Raw genomic sequence first — 16,212 nt, forward strand, 5'->3', positions numbered from 1 at the left:
AAGATCAAATCTACAGAAACTGGGCGGGCCTATGAGCAAAGTGGGAGGGACCAGGCCCACCCTGGCCCAATGGTAGCAGCGCCATTGGTGCATTGAAAGTGTGGCATTTAGATATATCAGAATACATTGTAGAATAGACACAGTGCATAGATTGAACCATTCAAAAACAAATTGAGAGATTTCAGTTCTTGCAATTGACATTTGAGAAAAAATGATCAATACATGTTTTCAGTTTGAGCCCAGTTCAAGGCAATGAACAAAATACAGTTCATTAAGTTCAAATGAAAAGTTTATATTTAACGTGAGAATGTGAATGTGTCAGGAGAAATTCATTAGTTTTACAGAGGTAAAGTTAACACACAACATATAGTGATTATCGAACATATAACAGATCAACAAGGCAGTAAACAATAAACTTCAAACACCGAAGCGATCAAAGATATAGAGCTGATAATTGCCAATGACATATGAAGATTATACGCTTTAATTATAAGAATTATGAACCAGATAGAACACATATTTTGGATATATTTGAACACATATTTCCATCTTTGTTAATATGGAGGTGAGAATATGAAATGAACTCTGTTAAACTGTTAAAATATCACAGCCTATTTACCATCCTAATGAATGTAACAATGGACAGAGATCAGCCATGATGATTCACAGGCAGGATTTGTACAGATAAGTGCTGCACAGGAAAGGATAGAGGCAATATCACTTTATAGTATGAATATGATTTTATGAGAACAACGAGCTGCTGATGGAATTATTTGCATTGTAAAAAACTTGCTGTTTCTTCATGCCATTCTACTTGGCTGGGGCTCTGTTTTGCTTAACCATTGAGTCGTACCTGTGAGTAGATTATTTGATATTAATGTCACACAGAGGATGCATTTTCAACCCTACTGGAACAGGGGCTGTGTAATCAATTAATTTTGATCTCCTCCTGTTTTCATCAAGAACCTTTCCTTCAGGTTTTCCATGGCTTGGTCTGGAGTTATAGCTCTCCAACTGGGGGGAATGTCAGCAGGCTTAGTTCCGTATTCCTCTGCAAACTGCTTATTATACCTGCTGAAGACGTACTTCCAGTAGTCTGAGGCCTGGATGCTGGTGTCAGGCTGGATGCGCCAGTCAGGGTAAATGCTCTGGTAGTCCTTGTATGGATGCTGTTTCTCATCTGTTAGAGTCAACCTGAAGCGCCTCTCACTGGCAACACTGGTGGAGCAGATATTGCTCACTAATATACGCGATACATGATTCTTCCATCCTGCAATGCCCTGAGGACGGTGAATGGAGGCAAAGTGCTCTGTGTGATTCTTGCCACCAGCTTCACAGGGGGCCTTGCAGAAGGGACAGTGCTTCCCACAGCCAAACACCCTGTTAAACAGCACCTTCTGTGGCTGAAAGGGCAGTGAGGTCAGCCTGGCCCTCACATCCCCACCTTTCTGAAACTCTGCGGCCTGCTCCATTTCATCCACAAGCAGCTCCAGACACCGGGAAAAGTCTTCTGGTTTTGCAGAGTTTAAGGCCAGGACTGCGCTGAGGGGGTCTTTGGGGATGATAAGCTCCTTCGGTAGGTCACTACAGATATCCTGAATGAACTGCTGAATGTTCTGGGCCTCCTCACCCCTTCCTGCTGCCTGTTCAGCTGCCTTCATCTGTGAGGTCTTAATGGCTTTTTTTATTCTGCTAACCATCGCCTTCAGGTGATTCATCTCAATGTTCCTGAGGCTGTCTCCCTCCGAGAACTGCTTCACCATCAGCTTCAATATCCAGTCATGTACAAAGTTCTCGTAATTTTTTATGTATCTCACAAAGTCCTGAAAGTTATCACCCTTAAGCAGCTGCTCAAGGATTGAGAACTGGAAGAAGGTTCGAGTGCTGAAAGCAATGGCTTTCTGCCCTGCCAACATTTCATCCACAAGGTCAGGACCCAGAGATTTGGTGATGTATTCCTTCACCGCAGGTTGAAGACAGTTGACGGTGAAATCTTTGGCTTTCTTCTGACACTGGTCTCTTTTGTTGAACAGGTCCTTAAAGTCTGTGTAGTACTGTTGCTTGAATTGTTCCAGACAATGACGAGGATCATTTACATGGATGAAAGCCAGATGCATTTTTTTAAACTCCCGTGCTGCATGTCCACAGATGTGGATCTTCAGCTTGGCCTGAAATTCAGCAGTTGTTCCCAGATTCATGTGCCTGTCCAGGATTTTGTCTACCTTGCAAAGCAACTCTATTGTGTATGTTTTATGGTAATCAGATCTTGTTCTCACTTTCTCATCGACAAACTGCTTGCTCTGCTCAATGATGTGATCAACTACCTGCTGGATCTCCTTCAGCTCCTTTCCTGAGGATACATTCCAAAAGCATTGTTTTGATCCCAAATGTTTACTTTTCACTTTGAATGGCTCTCTTCCATATTCAGACAAGTTGCCCACTTTTGACAGTTTTTCACGTATTGAGCTGCCTTTCATCTCTAAGTTAACCCGCAGCTGGTTGTAGATGTTTTGCACAATGTCTCGTTCTTCCATGCCAGGGAAGCGCAGCTCTGCTACAGTCTCATCCCACATCTTCTCAAATTCATCCTCCAGCTGTTGATCTGACATATCTTTACTTTTCCTGCATTTCTCAATCAGCCCCTGCACCTTTTTCTCTATTGTGGCCGTTTGATTGTTCTTGATGCTCTCTAACCTGAACATACCCTTTCTGATCTCCACCGCTGCCTCAAGCTTGTTTTTCACAGAGTTCTCTGTCTCCCTCCTGATGGTTTTGGCTGTGATGTTCAAGTTTTCCTTGTACTTCACTACCAAGTGAACATGTCCCTCTTGCCTCTTGTAGAATTCAGTGAGGTTGGCCAAAATGAGTGTTTCCCCTTTAGTCAGTTCAACAAAGGCCTCATTTGTCAGGTGGATCAGTAACTCATCCAAATTCTTAAATTCTGCTTCTGTGCCAAAGTTTGACACCTTTGTCTCAGCTTCCATTAGCCAGGAGTACATGTTCTTCCTGAAGGCCCAATCCCATTGGTTGAACTCAGTGCAAAGCTGAGCATAAGCTTCAGCCACAAGGCTGTTGCGGAAACTGAAGATGAAGTTCTCATACTTCACTGCTTGCCATAAGCTCTTGGTCCATTCAAGAAACTCAATGATTGTGTGTGCTGAGCTGTTTCCAGATTTTTGTTCCATAAACTTCTCAATCACATTGCTCTTGAAAAGATCCACAGACTCACTGTAGCCAGCATTGACAGGGGCCATGGGAGGGTTCCCATGCCAGAGCCCAGGGATGTACCAGGTGTTTCTCTCTGGATCATACTCCATGACATCAGTAAATGTTTTGTTGTTTCCCTTCTTTTCCATCTTAGCTGCTGCTTGGGTCATCTTATTCAGCTGCTCCAGCAGAAGTTTCCTGTCTCTCATGTTACTGTCATGGGCAGAAATGTCTGGCACATTCTGGTGCACAAACTGACAGCAGGGTTTTCTCCCAACTTCTTTCATGCGCAGGAAGGCGTGCACCACAATCTGCAGGATATCGTTCATTTCCATGGAATTCTCCATGGCGATGTTGATGACTGTGATGTCACTCAGCCCCACCACCAGAGTGGCCAGTTCATTATCATGCTCATGACTGTCATCCAGCTGTGCCAACTGTGGTGCCTTCAAACCTTCAGTGTCAATAATCATGATGTAATCACACCCAAGCCGCACTTTAAAATCCTCTTTCACTCTGATGAGGAGCATGAAGGCCCCTCTGGTGCACCTGCCACTACTGACAGCAAACTGGACCCCAAACATGGTGTTCAGGAGGGTGGACTTCCCAGTGCTCTGTACCCCCAGTACAGTGATCACCCGGATCTTACATTTGTCCTGAGTGAGATCATAGAGTTCTTTCAGAACCTGTGTCACCCACTCCAGAGGAATATTGCTTGAGTCTCCATCCACCAGCTCCAGAGGAAAGCCCTCCTGTAGCAGCTTGGCACAGAGACGTGGCAGGCGCTTAATCTCTGGGGTGAGGGCTTCAGGGAGTGAGCAGGCCGACTCGTACAGCTGACCCATTTCCCTCAGGAAGTGCTCAGTCCCCAAGGAGCAGCTGGAGATCTCCTTGTCCAACTGTGCAATGAGCTCCTTGTTTTCTGAGGAACTCAGACACTGTTCCTTGTACTTTGCCCGAAGAGGTGGAAGGTGTGTGCGTGACAGATTATCCAGATTGATCCTCATCCACTTGAGGAAATACTTGCTCTCCTCTGTGGAATTGCACATCGCGGAGATGAAACGGGACATAGAATCGGAGATGCTGTGAGCCCTCTGCTGTTCTCTGAGCTTCTGCCACTGATCTGCAAGCTCATTCTTGTAAACTTCTATGTTTTTCTCCCCAGCATTTTTCATCCTGCACTGTTCCTTCTCCAGTTTGGCCAGCTGTCTCCATGCAGTCCCTTGCAAGGGCAGCTCTTTCTCCTTGAAGCTCGATATGTCAGATATTCCTCCTGTGATTTCATCAGCCTTCTGCTTGCCCCTCTTACAGTGGATGTATTCTTCATCAACATGGATCCCAAGCTCATATGCAAGAGCAGACATCCTTTCAATGCTCATTTTAATGTTTCCCTTTAAAATTCCACGGATAGCCAAACGCAGGTTTTTGTTGAATTCTGCATCATTCCTTCCCGGATGCTTTATAATGATGTCACTGGGTTTTGTCTCAGAAACAAATTTCCTGAAGTCATCCTCATTGAAGGTCTGGCTCTGTGAATTGGTGATCAAAATCCAATGAGTTTTAAAGTTCTCAGAGTCCAGAAATTTTTGATCAAACTTAAAGTCGTTGCAAAACACAAATATAGCAGTAGATGTGTGGCAGAGGAAAGTGTACTGAGTTTCAAAGTCTCTGAGGTCCCCACGGAGGTTAGCTACAGCCAGAGGCTCAGAGAAGATTTTTTTGTTCCCACTGGGCAGATACCAGCTGATTTCCACCAGCCCATTGGAAATCCTCCTTGGGGTGTCACCACACTCCATGTTTTTGTGAACAAAGGTATCCTGGTACTGCTGAGGGTTGCTGAGGACCTGGTTCAGAATGTGAGACTTGGACATGCTGCAGTTTCCCAGCCTCACAAAAGAGACCATGGGGAGGTCAGAGAGAACAATGCTCTCCTCCACAAACCCTCTTTGGTCATCCAAAGAGTGTGGCTTGTACTTTTTCACAATATCCCTCATGGCCCACAGCATTAAAGTGCACTGCTGGGTATCACATGTAGGAAGCAGCAGAGGCACAGAGAACTGGCACATGGACATTTTCAAAGCCATCTCCTGCTGGAGAAAGCCATCTGAGCACAGAAATACAGCAGTTATGAGGTCCAGGGGGTTGACTCTGTTGCTGTGGTCCTGTGGATTGTCCATGGTGTCCAGTGAGCTATCCAGGTTTTGGGGCTCTGTGTCCTGTTCTGAGGAGCAGCTCATTCTACGAAAGGACTCATTCACCATCATCAGCTTCCTCAGGAAACACCATGGCAGAGATTTTAGAGACTGGATGCTTTCATCAGATAAAGTCTCTCCATCAATCCGCAGCACCTGGCTCAGAGTCAGCTTGTTCTGCAGGTGGTCTTCCAGTCCCAGGTCTCTCAGCAGCTCCTCCAGACTGGTTCCTGTCATTGGGGATAGAAGCTGCATGAGTACATGTATGCTTAGTAGTACAGTAATAAAATCATGAGAATGCACATACATACACTTGCACATCAAAAAATGACTAAAGTTCTTGGCAGACTGAATGCTTCATACTCCTGAGTGATGCTTTGGCCAGTGATTGTACCCTGTTCATCATTAATTCATCTCTAGCCCTGGACCGTGATTCTGAGGTGTTCAGGGACACCTGTATGCAGTGATCCACCCTGCCGAGTCCCTCCCCCCTCAGAGCTGCTCCCTCATGCACAGGCCTTACTGGGATCCTGGTGTTGAACCAAAGTCTGATGCCTTAACCGTGCACCACCATGGAGCTCCCATACAAAAACATGTCTATTTTGAAAAATGTTATGCCGCATTTTAATAAGAGGTCACAGAAATGTATTCTTTAATTCATTACAGGCTTGAAAATCAATGCAGCTAGAGCAATAGACCCTGGCTATCACTTGGTAGGTCACATGGAAACTCATTATTCTGTTATGATCCTGATTTTTGTCTGTTTGTTTCTTTGGTATTTTTGTAAATTTATTATTTTTCATATTCTTGTCTGGTTTTCTGTTTACCTTCATTAGTCTTTGCACTCGTCTTCCCCTGTGATGTCTGTGTCTGAATGTTTCTGATCCCGAGTCCCCTGTCTGCGTGCTTCACTATTTGGGTGGTTTTGGAATTTTCCAGTTTCCCACGATTCCTTCTGTCTCGCTGTTCTTATTTCCTGCTTTCTCTCCATTTCATGTTTGTAGATAGCACAAATATACTAATCCCAACTAACACAGCATTAACACACTAATATGTTCGTCTAACTAACAAACTAACATTCACTAGTTTTGGGTATTTGTAATGTAATAACGTAACTAACAGACTAACTCTACCTCTATTTCAATACTGCTCTATAACTCCTCCTCCCTGTTCTATCCCTAAATTGTTAGCGAAGTGTTCGCACCTGCTCTCACTATCTCTACATTCCTTAACTCTGTGCAATTGTCTACTCCCTAGTCCGGAGCCATTTCTATTACATGTGTGTCTATGTGAATCCAGTCCCGCCTTTTCGTTCCTCCCTCATCATTGTATTATTGCCCTTCCATGTGTCTCACCTGATGTTTATTTGTTAGATGGCCCTCACTCCCATGCCCCGCCTAGTTTGCCTCATTCCCCTGTGTATTTATACCTGTCCTTCTTAGTTGCACCTTGCTAGTTCGTCTTATCCTGTTTTCGAGTCCCGAGCCCTTATATTACTTTACCCCTGTTCTAGCCTCCTTGTTCCCACGCCTTTGCCCTTGTGGCATTCAGTCCGTTTTTTTTCCTTGTAATTTTTGTTTTCTGGAATTCTTGTTTATGACCCCTGCCTGCTTCTCTGGACTCTTCTCTTGTTTTGTGGACTCTGCCCTGCTTCTGGACTGCCTACCTGGTTTTGAACTCTTGCCTGTTTGGATTACGCTCGGTTTGTCACTTATCCTACTGGTCAGTGAACCAAACATTTTTCCAGCACCTGTTTCACCTCCTGATTGTATCCCCACCTGATTCCCATTCCCAGTTTCTGGATCGTGTTTCTGTTTAATTGGCCCATTTCTTTTCGAACCATTGCCTGTGACTGCGACTATTCTTTGGATTATCCTCAATACATCTGTTTGCTTGAGACCCTTTGCCTGGACTATCGCTTATGAACTGCCTTATCCCTGCTATAACTGTTTGCTGGCTATTGACCCTCGCTGTACCAACCTACCCTTTCGTTGTGGTCTCGCTATTGGATCCCCCCATGTATTGGAAAATTAGTCAGATGGAGGAAGTAATTTTTTTGGTGAATTTGTCCAGGGCCAGGACCCCTCCTCCTACACTGCGCCCTGTCACTGTGCTGGGACATTGGATTTCTGCTTGGTCCAGAGGGAAGAGCACCTCCCACTGGCCTACCAGCACCTCTTCCTACTTGGTTTCCCAGGAGGTCTCCCTCCTCTTCTGCTTGGGGTCCTCACCTTTACTCATGGTCTTATCTTCAGACACACTCACACTGTGCTCTGAGTCTTCAGTTTCCTGCAATGAAAAACATCACAGACAGTATATTCACATTTTGCAAGCCCTTTGTTGGTATTTGTTTTATACAATATTTGAATACATATTTTAATTACGTGCTGCTTAGTTGAATAATGCAGCTGGGACCTGTCAGTCGTAGAGGCTGTCCAATCAAGCTGCAGTGTTTCCTGGTTTTTGGTGTGTTTAGCAAGTGTGTAATTTAAGTCAATGATTGCTTGGAAAGATCACAATCCTTGTTTGTGTAAAACCCCACAGCTAACCCAATGACGGAATTTAGCGGGGGCCGAAGGGGGATTTTGCGTGATTGTCCTTCTGGCGTTGCTGGGAGAACATTAGTTGGGTTAATTATTATCCTCCATACAAGAACAGAGCACAATTATATTTAAGAATATACTGGGTCCGTTGCCATGGGTCGGATATGGATTGACTTGCCCCATATCCCGCTTATAGCTGGCCAGAAATGGATCAGTACAATTCTTAATATTCTCCGTTCTCAAACGGGGCCGTATTGTACGCTTAGTGGTTACTATAGTTTTACTCGTTTATCTGACTCCATTTAAAATATAATTTAGCAATTTGGGTTTGCAACTTACGCGGACCTCGGGAGTGATTACATTCGACTTGTACCTGCGCCACCATTACTCAATAGATGCTCCCGGGATTAGCATTACTGCTGAAATCTCAGTTCGGTGGAGAACTCAGAGGCTGAGGGTCCAATCAACACAATACATGCAAACCTGCCATGATATTTGCGAGCCCAGGTCGGCGTAGCATTGTCTGGTCTCCTTAGAGCTAATTTGGCAGGAACCAGCCGTAACGCCCATGGGTTCCCTTCGCACCAGATTACAAGAGCCTTGCGTCGCCCGACCCTTTAAGGGACAGAAATTGCTGGCCTCACAACTTAGAACTACCACAGGTGTACCGCCCCGCCGATCGGTCGGTCTTTTGGCCACCATTTCCCCCTGAGTATTTCAGTTGTCATTTAGGCTGAAAAGGTACAAGATGAATTAGAGTCATGGAGATCACGCAAGTTACAAGCAAAATAGTTTATTCGCAGACAGGTAGGTTATTAGCTTTAGAATATCACAATCAAGTATAAAATACACAAATTAAGAATAGAGAGAGTAAATAATCATACCTAGCCTGCTTGGACTACACACAAACACAGAGTATAGAATATGCCGTGTGGAAAGTCGAATACGATCTTCCACTGCTACACATACATACATACATACATACACAAGACATGTTGTGTGGGAAGTCGAATACGATCTTCCCAGATTGGTCTGTCTCCCTTGCTTTTATGCCAAATCATACGTTTGAAACCAGGTGGCAGTGCCATAAATCAACCTGGAGGGGTGGTCAAATCTGGAATTTAGACCCCCACCGTTGGGGGTTGTTGAGTAGGGAAAATGAGATGATTACCAGGAGAGGACGTGTAGGTTTTCCCTTGGGATACTGAAACTATAGTTTATTAAATTCCATTTGGTATGAAATGCATCTCATCCGATTCCTTGATTTTATCAGATCACATCCATACCAAACAGATTACCCTTATGTTTTATTATGTTGCAGTTATCATGAAACTTCCCTCCTGATTATCCATTTTACATGCAATTCCTGTTACCATTACATAAGACTTAATGCAATAATACAAGGATCACATGGGCAATGTTTTCAAGGTGTTAGCGGGTCTATTTACTATCTTAATAGCAGTTTTGAATATTTCATCTAAGAGAGCAGTCACCGGTGTAATGACAGCAGTGCCCAAATGAGGGCACTGTGGCATTGTCCGGAGTCTTCCCCCTTGGAAGTGACCAGGTATGGGGTCACAGGGAGGTCACCAATGTTCGGGAGGATTCTTTTCCCATGACCCAACTGGCCTTGGACCACTCATACATCTTAACTCCCCAACAGGTAGTCTAAACAACATTGGAACCCCAGCTCTCAGGCCCCTCACACATGGCAGCCCTTCCTGACCTTAACCACCATGCTACAGGCCGCCCCATCATATCTATGAATGCTGTAGTTGGGAGTTTTCATGATAACTGCATTATGCTGTAAATATGTTTTTGTGCCTCTCATGGTAATATACCTTTTGGATAAACCTGATTTGGGTGAATGAAAGGAAAGGAGACATTCCAGACTGTTTGGTTTCTTCTCCTTATCTCCGAAATCCAGGCCTTGACCCTAAAAGTGAGTCATCCATCTATAATTTACAGCCAGGCCCACCCGGCAGGGGGCTAAAACACATGGCTTCTACAGAGACAACTTTTGCCCAGTTTCCCCTCGGCTCCTGAATGGTTGTGATATCAAAGGTAGACTGTTACAAAAACTAGACCATTACACCAGTCGCACTGAACCAATCAGAATAACACCAAACATCACTATATTCTGACCTGGGATTATCATGAAACATCTTTATGCCCTCTCCAGTACTCCTGTACTCAAATCCTGTAGGAATGTGAGAAAAGGGGGGCCCCCAGGGCCTAAGAAGGTGCCTCTAAGAATCCTTCTCTAGCTCTCCCCCACAGGCATGTGTGCCAACGGTGGGGGCTAACAATGTATGCTCCAGGAGAGGGAAGTCAGCAAGTTGACCAGCGCATGAGACCAAATGTTACTTATGACTGGCTTACATTTGCAAGGCCTACACAAAGCCTTTTTTTTTTATTTGGCCCTCCAGGACTGGAATTAAACAACTGGACATTCTGACCTACAGAACTGGAGTTTGACTCAGAGGTTTGTCAAATCTCACCTCCTCCTCGTGTGCAGTGTCCTTACTCAAGGTCCCATCCATGTTTTCAGTATCTGCTGAACATCTATTTTCATCTGACTTAGCTGGGTCAGCAGAGGAGGGTTGGGACTGGGTCAGGCATGAGGGTGTGTTCTCTGGTGCTGGTTCTTTGCCCAGACTGGATCGGTTGTCTGTGGTCTCCTCCTGATTCTCAGAATCTGCACCTGAGATGCTCAAAAACAGACCACAGTCACACACCCTGGCATACAAGGTCCAAGGAAGGGTCCCAAACCCTGAACATCCACCCCAAGTAAAATATGTCATTTTAAAAAACTGTTTCTTTAAAGCAGGGCGCCATGGATGGTGCAGTGGGTAGCACTGCCACCTCACAGCAAGGAGGTCCTGGGTTCGTAATCCCAGTCAGCCGAGGCCTCTCTGTGTGGAGTTTCCATGTTCTCCCCATGTTCGCGTGGGTTTCCTCCCACAGTCCAAAGACATGCAGGTTAGGCTGATTGGAGAGTCTCAATTGCCTGTGGATATGAGTGTGTGAGTGAATGGTGTGTGTGCCCTGCGATGGACTGGCAACCTGTCCAGGGTGTATTCCTGCCTTTCGCCCAATGTATGCTGGGATAGGCTCCAACCCCCCTGCAACCCTGTTTAGGATAAGCGGGTTAAGAGAAAAGATGGATGGATGGATGGAGTTTCTTTAAAGCACTGCGATGGTACACAGCTAAGCACTAGTGGCTCAGCTAAGCACCATATAAGACATGGCTAAGCATCACAGTGGCGCTGATATGATCTGCGTTTTCTGTATCTGTATTTTGTAAGTCCTCTAAATGTTTGCCTCTGTGCTTCCAGAAGTCAGTCAGTCAGTTCATTCCCTATCATTTGTTTCACCTGTGTTCCACTTCCTGATTGTTGTACTCACCAGATTCTTGTTTCCTCTCGTTATCTCCCTATATACACCTGTCTGTTTTGTGTAGTATTTGCCAGATTGTCACGCAATACTTCCGGTGGGGTGACATGGCTCCGGCAGCCAATTGCATGGCAGCCAATCGCTGTTGGTGTGTGAGTGTGTGTATGAACGGGTGAATGAGAAGCATCAATTGTGCAGCACTTTGGATAAAGGCACTATATAAAAGCCAACCATCTACCATTAATATAAAAATCAGGTGTAGCGTGGGGAGCTAAGTGGAGAGCCAGGGGTGACCAAGGGTAGAACCCTTCTAAACCAACACGCGAACGTGTTCGTCACTAAATCCCAGGGAGAACAGAAATAGGGATACACAGCTAGGGACCGGACTTCTCCCGGAACAATGGGAGGAATATAAATTAAACAAACCAATCTTCTAAATCGCAAACAGAAAAGTAACTCAAAAACGGCTAGAGAACATAAGACAACCCGTAATACACAGGGCGAACCAATAACTTTGGTACCGTGCCAAATAGCTGGGCACTAAGTGAAAACCAAAATAAAATACAACCTAGCGTGAAAAGCTAGGCATGAAAATAAAAACCATGAGACGCAGCTCGGGACAAAAATGCAAACCAAAATACAGCGTCCCTCTACCGTCGACTCACACGAGTCCAAAAGAAAAAACAAAACCCTTGAGGAAGGCGCCAACACACACAACACTCCCAGCTGTACGCCTTCTTTACCTTTTAGATATTTCTCTTTCTTAGCAATTAGAGAATTACCCACCAGCACCGAACCTGACTCGTATAGGTTTAGAGTCTACCGGGTGCTTTACCGGCTTTGTGCCAAGGGCGAACGGTTGAACACATAAGCACTGAAAACTAGTCCATGCTGGTCTTAAATACTCTTCAGGGAGGTAATTCCCCTGGAGTAAACGAGGAACAGGTGGAAACAATGATCCTCGGCCCTCTCGTGGCACCAGTGAGAATTACCTCCCACCATGACATCAGGGACTAAATTCAAAGTTCTTTTGCCACCCCTCCTATAGGGTCTGTCCTTCCATCCACTCAACACATAGATGCAGAATCCTCGGAAGGACCGATGGCCTATCTGAACTCTTTTACTCCAATAGAGCTCATCGGGTTTAATACCATAGTTAATTCTTCAAAATCTTCTACTTGTCTTCTAGACCCTATCCTAACAAAGCTTTTGAAGGAGCTACTACCAGTGATTGGAGCACCACTCCTATATATTTTCAATACTTCTTTAGCATCTGGACACATACCGCAGACTTGTTAACTTGCAGTCATCAAACCACTTCTTAAGAAGTCAAACTTAGATGTGAATGATTTGTCCAACTACAGGCCCATTTCAAACCTCCCATGCCTGTCTAAAGTACTAGAAAAGGTCATTTCAAAACAACTTTGTTCATTTCTGCACCCCAATCATGTATTGGAAGTTTTTAAATCTGGTTTTAGACCCTTCCACAGCACTGAAACAGCCCTGGTCAAAGTATTCAATGACCTACACCTCGCTTCTGACAGTGGCTGCATCTTGTGCTTCTAGATTTAAGTGCAGCATTCAACACTCTTGATCACCTGATCCTGTTGGATAGACTTGAAAATCGTGTAGGCCTGGCCAGGCTCTCTCTTGGTTTACATCATACCGATATCAATTTGTGCATTTTAACAATGACTCCTCTTATCAATCCAGGGTCAGATACAGAGTACCACAAGGATCTGTGCTTGGGTCCTTGCTTTTCTCTCTATATATGCTTCCCCTGGGACAAGTTATTCACAAACAAGGCATTAACTTCCACTGCTATGCTGACAACACACAGTTGTATCTATCAGTCAAACCTGAGGAAGTTGTCCAGCTGTCAAAAATGGAAGCTTGTCTTAAAGACATCAAGAAATGAATGAATCTTAACTTTCTTGTGCTAAACTCAGATAAGACCAAGATAATGGTAGTGGGGCCCAAGTCCTTGAGATGTTTTTATCACTTGAGGAATATCTCCAAAATTCGGAAGATACTGTCCCTAAATGAAGCAGAAAAGCTAGTCCATGCTTTTGTTACCTCAAGATTAGATTACTGCAATGCTCTTTTGTCTGGATGTACAAATTCCTCTTTGAAAGGACTCAGCTAATTCAAAATGCTGCAGCTCGTATTTTCACTAGAACAAGGAGATTTGAGTACAACAGCCCAGTGTTAGCTTCAGTTCACTCACTGCCTGTTAAATTTCAAATAGACAATTTACATTACATTTTAGTCATTTGGCAGACGCTTTTAATCCAAAGTGATTTACAAGTGCATAGGTTCTTCCACAAGTCAAAGCATCACATCCATAACTAGGAAAATACGCATGGAATGCTGTTCTGAGCATATAGTCATCATAAGTGCAATTTTCTGGTTTGTTTTTTTGGGTTAGACAAGGAGGATAGGGATATCACAAAGGGGGGGCGGGGGAAATCAGGAGGGAGGACTAAGATAGAGTTTGAAACGGTGTGTTTTGAGTCTGCGTCGAAATAGGGGGAGGGATTCTGCTGTCCTGACAGTGGTAGGCAAGTCATTCCACCACTGAGGAACCAGAACGGAAAACAGGCGTGAACGTGCAGCTCGACCGCCAGGTGCACGTAGAGCGGGAACCATAAGGCGACCAGAGCTGGCAGACAGGAGTGGTCTAGCTGGGGAGTAGGGAGTGATCAAGGATTGGATGTAAGGTGGGGCAGTCCCCTTAGCAGCCTGAAATGCCAACACTAGGGCCTTGAATCTGATGCATGCGGCAATAGGAAGCCAGTGAAGGCCAATGAGAAGCGGGGTGACATGAGCCGACCGGGGCTAACTGGTGATCAGGCGGGCTGCAGCATTCTGGACCAGCTGGAGGGGCTTGATGGCACACGCTGGGAGAACGGCTTGGAGGGAGTTGCAGTAATCCAGGCGGGAAATGACGAGTGCCTGGACTAGGAGCTGGGTGGCTTTCTCCGTCAGGAGATGACGGATACGGCGTATATTATACAGAAAGAACCTGCAGGTTCTGGCAGTGGAGGATACTTGTGGAGCCAGGGTGAAGCAGTTATCAAGAGTCACCCCAAAATTCTTTGCCGTACGGGAGAAGGAAACTACAAAGTCCTCAACAGTCAGTGAGAGGTCGATTTACGGAGAGGACTTAGCGGGGATGTAGAGAAGCTCATTTTTGGCAAGGTTGAGCTTCAGGTGGTGGGGAGTCATGCACACAGAGATATCAGCCAAGCAGGCAGAGATCTCTGTGGTGACTTGGGTGTCGGGGGGGAAGGAAATAAAGAGTTGGGTGTCATCAGGGTAAGAGTGATAAGAAAAGCCATGGGAAGAGATAACAGAACCAAGAGACATGGTGTATAGCGAGAAGAGGAGAGGCCCAAGAACTGAGCCCTGCGGGACTCCAGTTTGTAGGGGGTGAGGGTCAGAGACTGAGCCCCTCCAAGTCACCTGGTAGGAGCGACCAGAGAGGTAGGAGGAAAACCAAGCGAGTACAGACCCTGTGACACCCATCCCAGACAGCGATGAGAGCAGAATCTCATGGTTGACTGTATCGAAGGCAGCAGACAGGTCAAGGAAGGTAAGGACAGAGGAGAGGGATTTGGCTTTAGCAGAGTGGAGTGCCTCAGTGACCGCGAGCAGGGCGGTCTCAGTGGAGTGGCCACTCTTGAAGCTGGACTGGTTGGGGTCATGGAGATTGTTGTGAAGAAGATAAGTGGGCAGTTGGGAGCAGACCGCCCGTTCCAGAGTTTTGGCGAGAAAGGGAAGAAGAGAGACAGGCCGGTAGTTACTCAGAGCAGGGGAGTGACTCTGGCATGGTGCCGGAAGAGAGGGAGGTGTTGATTAGAGAGGAGAGAAAAGGGAGAATGTCATTGGATATAGATTGTAGAAGGAGAGAGGGGATGGGGTCAAGAGAACAGGTGGTCGGGCGGTGGGATGTAAGGAGTTTCAATGTGTCAGAGTCAGAGAGGGGAGAAAAGGAGGCTAGGGAGTTGGGGAAGGTAGGAGGGTCAGCGGGGGGAGAGGGTTGGGAGAAGGAATTGCGAATTATTTTCAAAGAAGTCATCAGGTGTGAGTGATGAGGGGGGTGGGGGTTACAAAATAGGTTACAAAATACTACTTCTGACTTTTAAAGTGTTATATGGGCTTGCCCCTCTGTACTTAAACAATTTACTTTATCCTTATACTCCCTCACAAATACTCTGTTCGCAGGGTGCAGGCCTCCTTGTTATTCCTAGAATAACTAAAGGTTCCATAGGTGGCAGAGACTTTTCCTATCGTGCTCCTTTCCTGTGGAACAAATGTTCGGGGTGCAGACACTACCAGCTCATTTAAAGCTAGGCTAAAAATGTATCTCTTTATTCTGTCCCATAGTTGAGGAGCACCTGCCTGGAGAGCAAGCCCAACTTTTCCTGCACACCCCCTCCAGGCCCAGAGCTCCAGCCCAAGACCAGCCGTACAACTCCCTCCTGCCACTGCTGATTCAGCTGGAGCACCAAGCCTGTCCCCTTGCCTGACAGTGCCACCCATTGGTGTTCCTGCCATCCCTCTACCTCATCTCTGCTTCAAGTTATTGGACATTTATGTACTTTTATTAATCTGAGTTTTTCCTTGCCACTGTTGCCCTAGGCCAGGGGCAACCCTGGTCCTGGAGAGCCGCAGGGTGTGCTGGCTTTCATCTCCACCTTAAAATAAGCAGCCGATTCAGACCAAAGAAACCAGGTGAGGTGAGTTAACTGTGTAATCAACAGCTTTCATTGATCAATTAATGCCAAGTAAAAAACGCTATACAAATAAAAATTGATTGATGATTGAACAGCAGTCTTCAACGTAGGCAGAATGTCACAGCAGCCAGCTTC

The 16,212-nt window shown here is 45.6% G+C and overlaps 1 protein-coding gene across 1 annotated transcript; it reads right to left on the reverse strand.

Moving 5' to 3' along the window:
- Positions 1–271: 271 nt before the first annotated feature.
- On the reverse strand, positions 272–7,655 carry LOC133142178 (up-regulator of cell proliferation-like). Its single transcript, XM_061263235.1, has 2 exons — positions 7,631–7,655; positions 272–5,629 (listed from the first exon to the last, which is right to left on the reverse strand). Exons 1-2 carry the CDS (start codon positions 7,638–7,640, stop codon positions 933–935), a joined length of 4,707 nt encoding a protein of 1,568 aa, XP_061119219.1. The 5' UTR covers positions 7,641–7,655; the 3' UTR covers positions 272–932.
- Between the last annotated feature and the right edge of the window lie 8,557 nt (positions 7,656–16,212).

The sequence above is a fragment of the Conger conger genome, chromosome 12 (genome assembly GCF_963514075.1).
Source record: "Conger conger chromosome 12, fConCon1.1, whole genome shotgun sequence".
Lineage (NCBI taxonomy): Eukaryota > Metazoa > Chordata > Actinopteri > Anguilliformes > Congridae > Conger > Conger conger.